General features: G+C 40.2%; 1 protein-coding gene across 1 annotated transcript in view; it reads right to left on the bottom strand.

Annotated features, from left to right (window-relative positions):
- The window catches only part of LOC123674119 (heterogeneous nuclear ribonucleoprotein L), a 152,896-nt gene that overhangs the window by 3,844 nt on the left and 131,909 nt on the right, over positions 1-17,143 (bottom strand). Inside the window, exons 7-9 of the mRNA XM_045608990.1 lie at positions 7,000-7,235; positions 2,173-2,505; positions 1,423-1,630 (exon numbers count right to left, since the gene is read on the bottom strand). Coding sequence (XP_045464946.1) covers positions 1,423-1,630; positions 2,173-2,505; positions 7,000-7,235 — 777 coding nt within the window. The remainder of the gene's footprint in view (positions 1-1,422; positions 1,631-2,172; positions 2,506-6,999; positions 7,236-17,143) is intronic.

Here is a 17,143-nt window from a genome sequence, read left to right on the forward strand (position 1 = left end):
TTTACTTAATTTCTTACCTGTCCTAGATAAATGTAAATTTGTCTCATGGGATGCAATAAATGATTATGATGAGTATGTTAGATGTGAGATTTCAAAGGGGCGCATATTTACATCACCACGGACAGCCAAACCACGCTGAGATCCCTGGAATCGTGCTGTCAGGGGTCTCTGCTAACTTGGGAGTGCCGTAACACCATAAAGCAACTGGCCAGAGGAAATAAGGTGACTCTACTATGGGTACCAGGGCACTGTGGGTTCGAAGGAAATGAAAGAGCGGATGAACTTGCAAAAATTGCATCAAGATTAAGACCTGCTGTACCTGAGCCTTTCTGTGGGATAGGAAAAGACCAATACAAAGCTGCGGTCCAGCTATGGGAGTTGAACAGTAGAAAAATCCACTGGACTAACACTCCTAGACTTGCTCAGGCAAAGAAATTCGTGAAGATTTCACCTACTTACACCAGAAAGCTCCTGAAGCTGCCGCGAGCAGAGCTTCGGGTGATGGTGGGACTGCTGACGGGGCACTGTCGGTACAAACATCATTTGTACCGTATGGGTAAGTCAGCAGACGAGATTTGCAGGCTCTGTGGATCGGAAGTAGAAACGGCTGAACACTTGATATGCAAGTGTCCAGAGCTGGCTGGCCTAAGAACCATTCACTCAGGCGAGCCGGTCCTGGATACCAGAGAGGTAATGGCCAAGGCCCCAAGGAGGTTGTCAATTTTATTAACGTCGTTGACGACCTCCCTGGGTTTCTATGAATGCGTAGGGTAGTGAACAAAAGATCTGCATGGTCGCAGTTCCCGGAAGGCTTACCGAAGCAAAACGACCCCAGTTCAAATAATAATAATAATAATAGATGTGAGATTATCTACTTCCGGGAGATCTACTTAGGCTACTGATCTATCTAGCCAGCAGATCTACCTTGTTAGTAGATAACACGTCACTCAATAAACTAAAAACGAGTTTCGTGTATTGCAAGCAATGGCCTAAGTGTTATCCAGACTCTGTTCATTCTTATCCATCGACATCAACGGTTAAAATGTGGTATGGTGACTTCAAATGTGATGGAAGAACCACTGACGATGCTGAACTCGCTGATCGCCATGGTCCTGGTCACAAATCGATGAAAAATTGAATTAATTGCTCCACCAACTGCTTGTCCACCTAGTTTATTTTCCAAATCCAGAGAAAGAAATTTGGTTCCAATGAATAAGTGATTGCTGAAGTTGAAGTCTATTTCGAAAGCAAAGACAAGTCTTTCTAGGGAGAAGGTGTTGTAGAGTTAGAGGAGCGTTAGAGTACCTACATGACCACATTGACGAATGAAGTTTGAGGAGTTGAGTTTCTACTAGTCCCGCCAGAGACTAATAGATCATCCTAGCGGGCTTATGCTGTTATGGATTCTAGACTAAAACTCACCAGGACTATCAATGGCGGCGTGGTTGCATGCCATGACCGCTGCAACTGCTTCTGTCGTCGTCTCGAATTCCAGGAGACCAGAACTCGACCTCTCCGACTTCATGGGAAATAGTTTCACTGCCTTAGGTGGTACGACGTCGTAGTCCTTGAACACCTGGATCAATTCAGCCTCTGTGACCTGGGGTGGGGTGTTGAAAAAGTGTAATATCTGAAAGGATATGCTGGTTAGGTGCTGTTCTGAGTCGTTATCCAGAGGAAACATCGGAAACGTTTTAATACTGCAGGTTTTCTGGGAATTGGTCAAATGGAATTAGAAAATTCCAGATTTTTCAACCCTGCATCTTTAGAGGTTGAAACTGAAAAGCCTGTTGATTTGCCAGGATTTCTATAACTGGAGGTTACTTTTGGGTTTGGTAGTTCTAATCTTTAGGAAGTTTCCAGGCAACAAATTGAGTTTTTGCCCGTTTAGAATGGGAAATTTAGAAAATGAAAATAGTTTAAAATATGAACTATGTTAAAGTAAGGTGTATGGGTGATAGTCATGAATTTCAAGGTTGCACATAGAGGGCTATAGTTTGAAAGTTTTTGAGCTTCCTTGATTCACCAAGAATGAATGTGTCAGTGGTCGACAAAGCAATAAAATTAAAATCGCCAGGTGGCTCTTTGGAGAGAGTCTTCAATTGGTAAACAGACTCTTCCTGAAGATATTGTGGCGTTGCTGAATGAACGATTGATCAAAGCTTTGCTCACTTTACTGGGAGGTTGGATCCTGTTCTTGCTAGCCATCGTGGCGTTCATAAACCTGTTGTTCTTGTTGGTGGCGTACTCCTTGTAGGAAGGCGACTTGTCCGGCAAGGGATAGGGGTTCGTCACCTCGCTTAAGTAGGGTTGTTTGCTGAACGCAAGCTGGATCTTGTGCTCCTCTGCGGCCTTCTCGTTGTTGATGTTGTTGGTCGCGGATGGCGGTATGGCGCCCGTGCAGCCCACTGTGATGTTGTTCAGGTTCTGGACGCACCTTTCGACGGCCACGTTATCGCCCATCTGCACCATGGCCGTGCCCTCTTTGGACTTGAGGAATTTGATCTGTGAAGAGAGGAAGATAAAATTGATATGACACCAATAATTGGATATCAAGAATTTGAGGATTACATTATGAAACCGCTCAGTTTATGAAAATTTGAACACAAAATTCGCAGAAAAACAGTAAAAATTGAATCTCTACACAATAATCGTTATATCTCCAAAAATATTGATCACAGCTCCCTCGAACATAGACATACATTTTTGTAATCAATGTTATTGAGTCATTCCATATGATGGTATAAAATTCCCATGTGAGAACTTCCTTCAAAAAAAAGGGTCAGTATTTGGAAAATTGGACAACCTGAGGAACCTAATTTTGTCCCACGTAAAGAAGCTATGCGGAAAATGCGTAGCGCGTTTATCCAAGAATTCCTGCAGACCTTCCTAAACTCCTCTGCGAAGCAAAAAGCTATATCTCAAGTAGGAAAGAAACGAGAAAGAATTTAAGACTTTAATAATTCAACGGCGACCCGGGAGGTCGGAAAAATGAAAACCGTAGACGCTCCATCGGATTTTCCTGCTGGGAAAACAATCCAAAGTTGCAGAGCAGGAAGAGCGAGGTTCACTTCACCTTCCGCAACGCGTCGAAACGCTTGGGATTCTCGGAACAGGGAAAATTTTCCGGGAAATCGACAATTTCGACGCCAACAATGCATTTTCCACATTTGGCTGGGAAATTCTGGCGTAATCGAGGTAGAATTCACTTGGGCGCGAGTGGAGAAAGGCCATATGGAATTGCGGAGTTGGTGAATGAAACGGAAATTCGGTTTTCATTTGGGGATTTACGGTGCTCTCCACATTCAGACTTGAGTAGTGGAAACTTTCGAATGTTGAAAGCGAGGTACTTTAAAGCGAAAATTGGATAATTTGAATCCAGGATTGGAGACTCTATTGACTCTTATAAAAGAAATGCAGCTCACATTTTTGTGATACATGAATTTTCTAGGATCGGGTCCATTATTCAGTGATAAAGTTGTACACAATTTTCTTTTCTGTTCAACCAATTGGGAACGTAGTGATAATTTTCTGTAATTATTCAAGAATACCTCCTTTTTGGAAGCTAATTCAGCTATGGTGGCTATGCAACCAACTTTCCCGGACTGTTTTCGAACCGGAAAACTCATGGGGTGTAAATTAGCACTCAGACAATAAGAAATCGTCTCAGAAAATATGATTTAAGGCCTCGTGTCGCGGCAAGAGGCCCAGCTCTTACCCCAGCCCATCGAAGGGCGCGTTTGGATTGGATACATTGGTGAAAATTTCATTTTTATGGACGATAATGCCAGACCCCATCGTGCGCGCATCGTTCAGGAGTACCTTGAAGAGGTTGAAGTCTTTCGAATGGAATGGCCAGCAAGAAATCCAGATCTCAATCCGATTGAGCAGGTTTGGGAGAACCTCAATAGAAGGCTGAGAAGTTCAGAAAATCATCCAGCTACTCTTAATGACTTAGGAAGCCAACTCAGAGAAATCTGGGAAGGATTAGATCAGAACATTTTAAGATCACTCATTTTGAGTATGAACCGTCGTTGCCGAGCTGTAATTAACGCAAGGGGTGAAAATACCAAGTATTGAATCACTTATCAGCATTACAGTTTTTTGAAAATTGTTTATTTCTCTTCTTTCACATAAGATTCGGTGAAATCCTGAATTTTTCTTCCATTTAATGTGTCTTGTTTCGTTCACAACCTTCCTAAGAGAACATAAAAAATAAGTTATAAAGTCAATGTAGAGTTAACTTTCATTAAAATTGAGATTTTTGAATTTGCGTAAATTTTTTTGCGCAGTGTATATTTTTTAATGTTTATAGTTTTGCCAATACCATATACGATCTTCTTGAGAAATGTTCCGTAGTCTATGAAACAAACATCAAAGTCATCTTAGTTCAAGAAGGCATCCTTCCTAGCCAATGCATATATTAAATAAAAGGGACAAGTACACCACCTTGCGGCATACCGCTCCTTCATCCTTCTATACGCGCGCCAAAAGCAATAATGAAGGTCGCCGTCATCCTGCATAATCTCAAATTAGACACAACACCCAACTACCAGAAGATGATCTCCGCAACAACAGACGAAAACAGACAAACAACCTCCAATCTCCAAGAGCATCTCGTAAACGGCTCCTGCCTCCCTCTCCTCCTGCATAATGAAACTTAATCAACCTCCCTTTTCAGATACACGTCGTAAACCCGAAAGCCGAACGGCCACGTTATGCATTATGAACGGGCGTTCCCCGAACGCCCGCTAGATGCCGCCGCTCTCTCAGATAAACCTCGTAAATTCCCACGATCTGCGCGCCAGGAACGGAGGGGGAGAGAGGGGAGGGAGGGGGCTGAATCTAAGGCCGTTATCCGGCTTGCATATGGGAGGCGGCGATTGTTTTCCCAGACGTGGAATTGCCTGGCGCGAACTCTTCCATCCACGATGTTCAGGGTGTCTGTTAGTCCCAGAAGGATCGGACGAGGTGTGATCACAATATCTCAACGGGGCGGAAGAACGAGGATTAAAGTTTACCGGTTTTTATGGCAGGGATGAGGTGTTTTTATGTGATGGCAGGAGAAATGGCGGTTGTTCCATCTGCGTAACTCCTGCCGGTTGACTTGATGGGACGTGTGAGGATACTGAAACGATTGGATTCGAGCCTTCGGATAGGATAATAATAATAGTAGGGCTAGAGGGCCGTATACGATCGAGTTCTATCCTTCTGATATTTTAAATATCCAGGATTGAGTAAACATTTCCCTTAGCGGAGAGTGAGAGAGACAACTAAGTCCAGGGATAATACATCTCGAAAAGAAAACATGACATCTACAACGCAAAATGAGAACTTTGATGACAAGAGCAAACAAGCACCATCCAAAAATCATCATCTTGAGGACAACATAGCCAAGAATCTTGGAACTGGCTTAAGGGCAGATAGAAAGCCTACGAACATACTTCAGAGGCCAAGCAAGTACGCCAGAGGTCTACCAAACATTGTGTGAAGCAGACGAATCAAGCTTTACAGCTCCATAAAGGAGCATGCTTCATACCAACCATCAGGAAATCCTAGAAGATCTTTCATCGAGGTGAACCAGTTAGAATGTATCCAAAAACGGAAGGTTTTCTTCTACTCTAGTCATTCAAGATCAAGTGATCTTAACGAGAAACTAGTGAAAATATATCATGAAGGATCGAACCATGAACTACCACCGAAGATCCATGCTGATTATGGTGTCCAACGAATGAAACAAATGAACACATCATAGATGGATGTTAAATGTTTGCAAATAATGAACATAGAGAAAGAAACGATGGAGTAGGGAATATCCTTCACCTTAATTGGTAATCATATAAGGTCCTCTGAAAGGTTGTGATGATCCTGAGAGACTAAGGTCTTAGATCTCTGCACTCTGAATACTATGCTATGGGTTTCAAAAAACTGATCGACCACCAATCAATGAGTTGATTTTTGTTGACTATATATGGTAGAATGAGAAATGAACAGAAATTCAATTATTCGATTATGACAATCATCACAAAGGAAGTTATTTAAAATCAATTAGAGTGAGTATACTAGGCATCGACCTAGTGAGTGGCCAGAGCCCAGAAGTGGTTTCTGAACTGAATACTGAAATTACTTTTCATTCCAATGCATTTCTTCAATTCACGTTCTTCATTATTCGAACTCTTCGAGCTTTCTTCCAACGATTTCGAAGATTTATTGCATCATGCAATAAACCGAAAGCATTCCTAATCCACTTATGGAATAGATAATAAATTGAAGTCGAGTGTGGAAGTGTGTCAACGAGGGTTCAGAAACTCATACGCCGATGCTAATGGATTGAACATTACGTTATAATGGAAACCAGAATATATTCACGAGTCCGATGAATATTCCAAACGAAGTTAAGCATCATCAGCTTATCGAGTATAAATTAATTGAAACAAAACATACACGAATTGAATCATCAAGAGGATTAACACAGACTAAATTATTCACGTTACGACATATACACGTCACAGCGATTAACCCTAATTCTCTACACTGATGACGAGGATTAAGATAAGAGTCAAAAGTTATATTTGGAAAGCTTAGTAAGTACAGGGTAGCCAAATGAGTTTTTCAAATGACTTCTTCCATGAGTCAATAACATTTTTTTAGTTATTAGCTGAGAGTATATTTGGTTAAACTGTAAAGAGAGGTAACCAATCTTCGCCTTATCCTCTGGATATACAAGTTGAAGCATTGCTGGCTTGTGTAATTATAAGAATCCTATTTATTATTATTATTATTATAATTTGATTTGAATCAAGGACATGGTCCTGTGAGATTCAATATACATAAAGAGCATTACAGTCATACGAGCAGTTGGGCGCAAGAGAAGTACATAGCAGTGTTTAACAGACATATAGAAACAACCAAAATATGAAGGAAAAGAAAAAAAATAAATAAATAAAGAACAATGATGAAAGCAAAGATATTCCAGCGTGATAAAAAAAAAAAACTCACCCTAACCACGTTACCGTACAAACACATCAAGTTGAAGAGTTTGTCGGCGTTGGTGCGCAAAGGATCCAAACCGTAGACCATCAGAACGGCGCCAGGCTGCTGGAATTGGGTGTTCCTCTGTTCGCGGAATTCCGGATTTGCCACTGGTTGACTTTTTCTGAAGTTTTCATTGCCGAACTGCTCCGGGAAGCCCGGACCCATCTCCTCGAATCTGTGTGTTTCGGAGGGGAAACGATCTGGAAAAAAAGATTCTGGATCAGTTGGTTTCTTTCGAGAATGCTTTCTGCCCTTTTTTTCAACTATAAGTATACATCATTCATTACTGGTCCTATCAGATCATACGATACAGCGTTGTAAAGCTTTATTTGGCCTGTATTGAGGCTAAACATTGGTTGCACGAGATTTTTACTATTAGGGATCGAGAGGAGCATAATGAAAATAAATTCTTGTTGGCAAAAAGTTATCGAAAGAAACGGTAAGTATTTGACTTGAATTGGATGATTGTAGCATTTTTCATAAAGCATTGAATTAAAGTGGAAACGAGAAAATTACTCTTCCCCAAAAAAAAATGTCAGCAGAGGAAACTTGAAGACTTCATAGTGGGATGTGAAAAGAGAAAATGTGCAGAACTGGCTAACTTGAGGACCTGACTCTTTAGGGAGTCAGTTCTAACTCTAGCTGAAGCTTTTTGAAAATTGTGAAGCAGGATATAAACCGAAAGATTAAACTGTTCTGGAAGGCTGCTCCCTACCCAATTTAACAATGAATAAGCTAAGTTGAAGGATGCAGAGCTGTGGATGGAAGAAACGAAGACTAGATATATATTATGACCAAGCTCCAAATCTAAACTTGTAGGTCATCTAGTAAAAGAACGAGGAAGAGGAAGACTGAGGAAGAGGAAGACTGAGGAAGAGGAAGACTGAGGAAGAGGAAGACTGAGGAAGAGAAATACTGAGGAAGAGAAAGACTGAGGAAGAGGAAGACTGAGGAAAGAATAATTACAGAAAAATCCAAGGTTCTATTGAAAAGATTGAAATATTGTAGTGACTTCAAAGACAAGCTTTCAGAAAGTGACGATGATCATTGTTTTTTCATTGCTTCACAATCGAAAGGAAGATTTGCTGACAGCTTTTAGACATGTCCACTCCAATCTTACAACCTTTTGCGAGTCAAGTTAAAGAACCGGCAGAGAAAATAACTAGGTTTATTTAAGGTCCGTAAGTTCGAGTCCAGGTCCATCTCTGCAAATGGAAAGCAATAAAAACCTCCAATCCGAAATGGATTACGTCTAACCCAATTTGTTGGCGCAACACAGCCAATTAACGTCTTCTAATCACGATCGCCGGCTCTGATGAAGGGTAATAAAACTAAGTAATTCCGTAATCGAACAAAAACTCCGTTCTCCGTCCCATTCTTTCCGTTACCGCTACGAAAATAGCGCATCGAGCGGAAACGGAAGAAAAAACATGACGGTAACAATCCGGTATCGTTCTAGGTCGTAACTTCTGATGACGACGTCGATCGATTTTGTCATTTAAAATCCATTATTACCGACGGCTAATCCTCCAGGCCTTCTGAAGGTCCTGATGGCCCTCTCGTGACTGCAATGAGAGAACTTCATCTGACGAAACTTCAGACTCCGGAAGGAGCGTCAATTAAGAAAGCGTTTTTAAGATAATTTTGATGTTTCTCGCCGCTGTTGAAAATGTTCTCATTTTGGGTAATCAACAAACATCCCTGAATAATTTGAGAGGAGTTGTTGAGCGCATATTAGGCCAATTGAAAAGTCCCCTCACAATCGATCAACACCAACAATGTGTTAATGATTTCGAGCAGTGTTCGAAGCTGTTTAAGTGCAATAAACCTGAAGTTTTGCGTCGATATGGGACAATGGATGAAACATGGCTCCATCATTTCACTCCGGAGTCCAATCGACAGTCAGCTGAGTGGACCGTATTCGCCAGATCTGGCCCCCAGCAACTTTTTTCAGTTCTCAGACCTCAAAAGAATGCTCTCTGAAAAGAAAATTTAGCGCCAATGAAGAAGAAATCGCCGAAACTGAGGCCTCTTTTGAATCGAAAGGCGAATTGTAATAGAAAAATTATATCGAAAAGTTGGAAGATCGCTATAATCGCTGTATCGCCCTCGAAAGCAACTATATTGAATAATAAAATCGAATTTTGACAAAAAAATGTGTTTTACTATGGTAGACCGGGGACTTTTCAATTGGTCTGTTATAGAGGAAGGTATGGCATTAATGATAATTCCATAACATCAGGAATTTCATTTTTAAGGTCCATATTTAAGAACATATTTTTTATGAGGACGTCAAGAAATGGGTTGATATTTTTCATACTGCCAAACGACCTATTAAAAACTCGTTTTCGAAATAATTCCGACGTTTCTAGACGCTGTTCAATTAAACAACGGAGAAAATTCCCGGAAAAGTGGAGTGTGTGAGAGATGAAACTTCCACTCGCGTAATAACGGGCGAGGAAGTAGTGCTCGAGTAAAATTCCGGGAGTTGGAATTGTTTCGAATTAGTGGGAATCTGATAGCGAGCCTAACGGCTGGATTCGGTTTACCGTAGACCGTTAAAAAGTTCCGAAATGGGGTGTCTACGATACTAATGACTGAAGTTTGATGTTTTACCTACGGGTCTTGCTATTTCTCCGAGAGAGATGAAGCTGGAATTGCTCCGTTTCTGATCGTTCATTTTAATTAAGAGGCAACGACTTTAAACACACTCGTACGTTGAAAACGTTGGGAATATTATAATGCTGAAGGCTTTCACGGTTGGATTGTTCGACATAATTGGAAAATTTAGGTCTTTTTAGCCGTGGTCTACTCAGTTTTTCACCTGAAGTTACGCTTACTACTGCGGTAAGAATCATCACAGGTTTCTTGGTCGTAGATTGTAGTTAAAAGCTGGATTTCTCAGAAAAGAATGACACAACATCTCGAGGACATAAATCATATCATATATCATGAGCTACTATCCGCTAACGAATATGGCAGCCATCATCGAAATATACAAACATTCAAAAGAGAAGAAACTCACTAAACTATGGCAAGAAGCCTGGAATTTTCCAGTTTGGAATATTATTCACTGTGAAAAATAACTCATACGGTATCAGTATTTTTTCAAAATGTCATGATTCTGAGTTTCAGAGTTTTCCATTTTTGAGCGCTATTAAGTAGTCAAAATTCTTCAAATTTTGGGCCGGTTATAGTCTAAAACGATAAGGATAGTTTCACTTATGCTCAAATTCGATTCAGTCTATATAGACGATAACTTTCGAACGGAAATTGATCTATATCCTTATTTATGAATATAATCTTCGAAACTTCAGTTGAAAAAAAAAATTTATAATCTTATAAGCACCATTATTTAATGCATTTTGTCTCTTCCTCCTCATTAAAGAAAATTCAATAAGTTTTAATCACCTTATGGTAGTTGGAACACTACCAACCGTTCGGATCAATTGGAATTTCATTAGGACAAACTCAACAACTCCACTCAAAGATTACAGTTCGGTTCCTCATTATTTTCTCGAAATATCGAATTGAAAGTTTTACTCTCCCGCAAAGTTTGAACTTAATTGAACGTTGCGATTGAATGAACACAATTAAGCCTCTCAAAAGCGAAGAACCCACTGGAGAAGATCGCTTTCCGGGCTACAAAAAGTTTATTATGTTATTTCTCCGGAGATTTCAGTGAACGTTAGAACGATAACTTTGTCGATCATGGAAGTGATACTTCTTCACGAGATTCTTGCTTGAAAGAATCAATTTTACTTTTTCTGGAATGTTGGTACGAAAAAATTCTTGAGAGAATGAGAGAAGTATGCATTCATTGAATTTTCAGAACAGAAGTTAGTTTTTTCCCATGGAAATAATCTATGAAACTTTGAAATGGTAATAATATTTTTCCTTGGATTCGAGACATTTTTAGTAGCATTTATCAACTCTGGTGGCGTCTTGCACATCTGAATCATCATCATTTCAACCGATTCAATCATTTCTGTAGAGAATTTCAAAAATTGTTGAACCTTGTATCGCCTATCGTCAATCGTTTATTATAGTGATAGTACAGTTTTTCAATTGCAAGCTATTAAAAATGATAACTCCCATTGGAAAACCCTTTATGTCTCAATAATTCAATTCTATAACAAAATCAGTTCAAGGAAAGCTGTCACAATATCACCAACATAATACAAACAACACTCATAACTCCTCCCCCATGTATGTCATCGATGACGTCAATGCGGTATCAAGTCGTAAACAAGGATTATCCTGCCAGATATAAAGACCTTCGGGAACACTAAGAGTTTTTAACTGGTAACCCTCATCTGCCCTTGGAAACCCGATAATGGATGGAGCTTCCAGGCCGGAAGTGAGCTCTTCAAACATTACAGAATTCGAGAGGATTCTTCAGTGTAGAATGAACTCAATTACTTATCGTCCTTTATTATGCTCGTGAGGATTTTCTCTTCTCTCCTGTCGATCGAAAGGTGCTATGGTGGTTGATTGAAAAGATTCATTAATCAAACAAATCTCGTAGATAAAAGGTGACCAGCTATCTCTAAGGGGTAGGATCTTCACCTTGTTATCCAGAGGAGGACTTAGAGAAAAGGAGAGCCAGATAATTTGATTGCCTGATCACTTTTTTTTTTAATTGTCAGTTATAAAGTGGATCATTTTCTGTTTGCTAATTATTGTGAACCAAGGGAAAAAGGGAGGTTATAAAAAGAAAGGGAACTTCTTTGTATCTTTAGAGGATATCCTCTAAAGATATGTGTCTACTTTCTTCAACGGTTCGTAACTCCGTTGAAGTAGCAGTGAGTAGTTGTGGTGAGTAGAGGGTTGTAAATCCACTACAAACCAAGTAAAACTCGCGGTGGAGTTAAAATGATTTATTAACGTGAAACTTTGAACAGAAGAGTGTTGATGATAATTACAATGAGTATGGTTTTTATATAAGTTGTGACGACACACAATTTTCGTCACTGACCGCCTTTCGGAGTTGCTGGAATCTGCAAATTTCGCACAATATTCGGCCTAGATATGGTATTGAGTTCATGAGGTCTATAACTGCTCCCTAATAATTTTCCATGGAATTTGAATTTAAATGTGATTTCCTCTGAATATTCCTCAATGTTTAATTCACATTAAACACATTAACCCTATACTAATTAGTTATTCTACAGAAGAATAATCAATCCTATCTATTCCTATCCTAAACCTACTAATTTCTATCTATCTAACTAACCTTCATCTCAGCTTTAACTACACACTGATAATATTTATCTATTGCCGGTTATAGTATATAGCCAAAAATCTTCAGTAGAATTTATATACTTTTTTCTGCAAATATCAGGAATGCAGTTTTTTGAGAAGTTAGATCATAATGTTATATAAATGTTGAGAGCATATTGTTGAATTCTTAATTTTTTATTTGGTTGCTTTGACAAAGTAGCTAGAGCACATATTTAGAACATTTTCTAATGTTTTTTTCATTGCACCGTTGTTCTTGGAATGCGTGTTCGCACATTCTGAGTGTTAGGCTTCGAGTGATTCTGATATTGATCAATTGTGACATTTTTCACCTTGACAGACGCAAAAATAGAAACCGCAGTTAATCTAAGCTTGATTCTTTTTAATATTCTCTGAATGCAACGATCTAAACGTCGTTTACAAATGAAATAGCATGTTCTATTCGAAACAATCATTTTTGTTGTGACTCGACAGATATATCCAAACATTCAGCCTAGCCCCAGAAAGTCACAATTTTATTACAAATGACATGTACATATTTCTGTTTCCTTTCAAAGTTAATTTAGAATTATTCGATACATCCTCGTATTCTCTGTTCGGAGCAACAAAGGGGCCATATTCATCGCTCCTTGCTTATCACGCTCTTCATGTCAATCTCAAAAGATAATCGTACCCAGCACAATCTCGCACCACGTCAAGATAAATCTCCATATAAAACATACGAGATGACAGCCGCCCACATTTCCACCGTTCCAAACACGACCGTCCCCCAATCAGACCCCTGCGTCACCCCCAATTCGTCAGCCTCTCCCGAGTGCATATCCACGCCTCTTCTGGAGATACATCCTCGCGATCCATCATCCAGCATCTCTTATTATCCGCCCAAAACCCATCCGCGTCTCCTTCCGAGTCAATTTGGCACGGACGCGTCGTAAATTCATCTCGCGCGAACGCGACATCAGCGACATCTCGCGAACACAATAGGACCGCGAGATGAAAAATAATCGAGGCTTTTATTATTGCGATCCTCCGGACGTGCGGAACCCCGACGACGACGTCGCCGTAAATCAGCCCGTCGCGAGACGTCGCTTTTACGGACGCGCTCACGTGCTCCGAGCGTCGCGTCATCGACGCTATTTCTGGGACGCCCACCGTCGGAACGACGGAGGCATCTTTGATCGTCTTCGGTTGTTTGTCGGTTTGTTTCATCCGAATGTCGAGATGTAAACATGTCAAGGAGCAGCAATGGCGAGGAGGAGGAGGAAGCGAGAGAAAGATTGATCGCTGGAAATGAGAGACAGAACCGGTAACACAATTTTTGAAGCCTTCGACCTCGAGCCGGTTTGTCATGCTCAACTAGAACGTACGACCTAACCAGAATACAGGGTTTTTATAAATTATTGTACAGTTCTTCCAATATAACTTGAACTATTCTATAAAAATGACATGATGATTTTTCGTTTGAAAATAGTTGAAAGAATATTTCCTACTAACAATTAATTTGATTCTGGGAGAAGCGGTTTCTCGTATGCGGTTTGAATTTTCAGCTTTCTCGGTAGCTCATTGGTGAGAGCACTGGACTAGTGATTCGGTGGCTGCGGGTTCGATTCCCGCTCGGGTAGGTACTTTTTCCGGAATCAAAAATGTATGTCGTGCCAATATACATATATGTTGTCTAATTATATGAAACGTTTGCCCAGAACTTATTTCACAACCATGAGCTAATGCTTTTCAAACCCTAGAGTTGAAAATAATATTGAAAAATATTGAGCTCTTATGTCGATTTTTTCAGATGATTCGAGACGTGAATAGATTTTGTTGTGACATTATTAATGTTACTATATTATTCTTCTGTGTTACAATTTGATCATTCTGTATTGGCGATCTGTAATATACTAGCAAGGAACTTTATCAACTATGATGACATGATCGTGGCATAAAATTATGAGCACACGAAAGTGTTTTGAATTAACACCTGTACTATTTCGAGCAATGAAAGTGACTAAATCGACAAGCATACTAGAATTTATTCAAAAAGACTGGCGAGAGAATAAACTCCCTGCTCCATAATACATTTCTGTATTTCTGTGTATCTTCGGTGGCCTGCTCGGCTACATTACTCGAATTTTTTGATTTTTCGAAAGGGTTTCCTCAAATGTTTTGTATCTACCGACTGTCTCCATCGTCTCATTGAAACGCTTTAAAAAGTTGAGCGAGATTTAGAACCCCTTTATAATGCTAATATAATATTCCAACTCTGCTGAATTTCTCACAAATTTCATGACCTTTAAATTCAACGGCCAAATAAACAGGCGCACATAAGGTCCGACTGAACTTTAGTGTTTTCCCCGATTTCCTAATATCAACTCAATTTCTCGACATCAACAACACCTGGTCTACGCCACTATGTCTCTGTGAATTTGAAAATCTATAAATTAAACTAAATGCCGCAATCGCAACACAATACAACACCGATTATTTACAGTTTCCAAACAGTCCAATAAGCGAATGCAAAACCTGGATGATAAACGCGCGACATAATTCAAATTTTTCAGTTTGGCGTGAGGCACCGATCACACCTGATCTAAAGGAGGCGCCAGACGGCGCGATTTGCATCTCAGTCAAATCCGCCTACGAATAGGATCGCGGGCATGATTGAGATTTACCTAGATCGCGGAAAACGTGTCGCTGACAAATGGCAGCTTCGGCTGGCGGCGTTTTGCATCGTCGTAAAGATTTTAACGATCGCTCTAGTTGAGCGGTTTGGCAGGGACCTATGTAATTGCGGAATTTATGTCATGAGGTGTCGCTTCTCGGACGTACCGATATAAATAATCGCATGAGCGTTTTGTAGCGCTGTTGGAATCGAGAAGGCGACGCGCCGTCCTGTTTCGGGCTTATACAGGGTGCTTCATGGCTGGCTCCCGCACGGACTCTTACAGAAAAAGTTGATTGCTAGGAGATTTAATTTTTTTTACTGTAAATTTGATAATTTAGTGTTCTAATAATTATATCAGACTTGCAGAAGTCTAGCTTGAGAGTTAACCGCAGTAAAACGTGTTGTTATTGTGAGAAGTGGAAAGAGATAGATCGGTTTCACTCTTCCAGAGATATTAGTATCACTTAACCCTGGATTTCTGTCAGCTCTATATTCTTTTCGTCTTACATATCAAGACTATAGAAAAAAAAAACAAAATATACTAACTGACAAAAAAACTGCAACACCTAGAAGAAGCTGTTTAATTTTTTTTTTTGGGGGCTGGGGTAAATTTTCAAGCCTTCTACCCATGATTTCCCAAATATGCTCTATGGGCGAAAGACCGGAGGACATGGGTGGCCATGGCAAAAGATTCACATGTGTCGCTTCGAAAAAGTTTAAACTAACTCTAGCAACATGAGGTTGGGCATTATCTTTCTGAAATATTGGATTCTCGAGCCGGTTAAGGTAAGGGAGAACATATAACTTCACGATTTCTTGAAGGTAACGCAGTGCTGTCATGTTACCTCGAATGAAGACTAAAGTTAACCTACGTGCAAGTGCAAAAGCACCTCATACAATAACGCCTTCTGTCCGATGTGCATGACCTTCAACTTCAAACTGAGGTTCATGTCTTTTTCCCTGACTTCGAATAACCCTTATTCGGTCATCATGTGCACCCAAGGAGAATCGAGGTTCATCAGAAAAGACGACCTGATGCTATTCCATATTCCAATGTTGACGTTCTCTGCACCACTGTAATCGTTGCCGTCTATACTCAACCGTCCAAAAGACTTTATCCGGCGGTAAACCATTAGGACCGTTACAGGATGGCCTTGTTTTCCTAACCACTCATCAGCCAAAAATCGAGTTGTCGCAAATCGGTCTCTAATGGCCATAAGTCTTAGACGTCGATCTTGAACTTCATTTGAGCCCTTTAGATGTCCGGTGCCTACTCATCTTTGATTTTGGGCATTATCAAACCACGCTTGACAACATCTCATAACAGTAGTTGGATTTCTGTTCGTACGGTTAGCGATTTGTCGAAATGACAACCCCGCCACCCGTAGTCCAATAATTTGAACTCTTTCAAATTCACTTAGCTTTGGATCTCCTCGAATATCTAGTTTTTTGTAAAATTTAAAAAATTTGCAGAAAAAGACTACAATATTTAAGTAACAAAAATTGTTTACTTGAAAAAACCTTCACGATTATCTTCAAATTCAATCATTTACTCCTTGCTATACTATCTATGCTTACAAAAAAGAAAATCAAAATTTAAACAGCTCCTTCTGGGTGTTGCAGTTTCTTTGTCAGTTAGTATATGTATTATGTTAAAATTATCGTCTTCGATTTCACCGAGAACATTTCATTGCCACCAAAAACGAAACATACGACTCGAAATCTTCCCTCCGCAGAACACAAAAGGAATTTTCATCACTCCCGTTCTAGCGCGTTGCTCTTACGAGAAGAAAACCCCGTAAATTTCCACGATCCCGTCAGAGTTATGAGCCGGCTTTCCCGGAAAACCGCATCGTCGAGGAGCTTTTCTCCCGTAGAAGTTATCTCGTCGAGTCGATGACTCCGAGAGATCTCTCGACGTCTAGAGAGCAGCAGCTGGGAGTAAGACTGATTTATCGTCGAGTCGCCTTTGTACATCGGAGAAAGGCGATAAATTAAAAGGAAGAACCACAATAACGACACAATATCCGACCGATAATTTATAGCTTTCTCGTTGTCGAATACGTGAATGGACAACGTGTATGATTAACGCGCGACATAACTCAGATTTTTACGTGCGTCTGTTGCCATTTCGTGAATCATGAATTGTTGGCAGTAGGCCTTGGCCACCGGGATCCAACGCATAAGCTTATCGATTCACACAGTTCT

The sequence above is a fragment of the Harmonia axyridis genome, chromosome 2 (genome assembly GCF_914767665.1).
Source record: "Harmonia axyridis chromosome 2, icHarAxyr1.1, whole genome shotgun sequence".
Classification (NCBI taxonomy): Eukaryota; Metazoa; Arthropoda; class Insecta; order Coleoptera; family Coccinellidae; genus Harmonia; species Harmonia axyridis.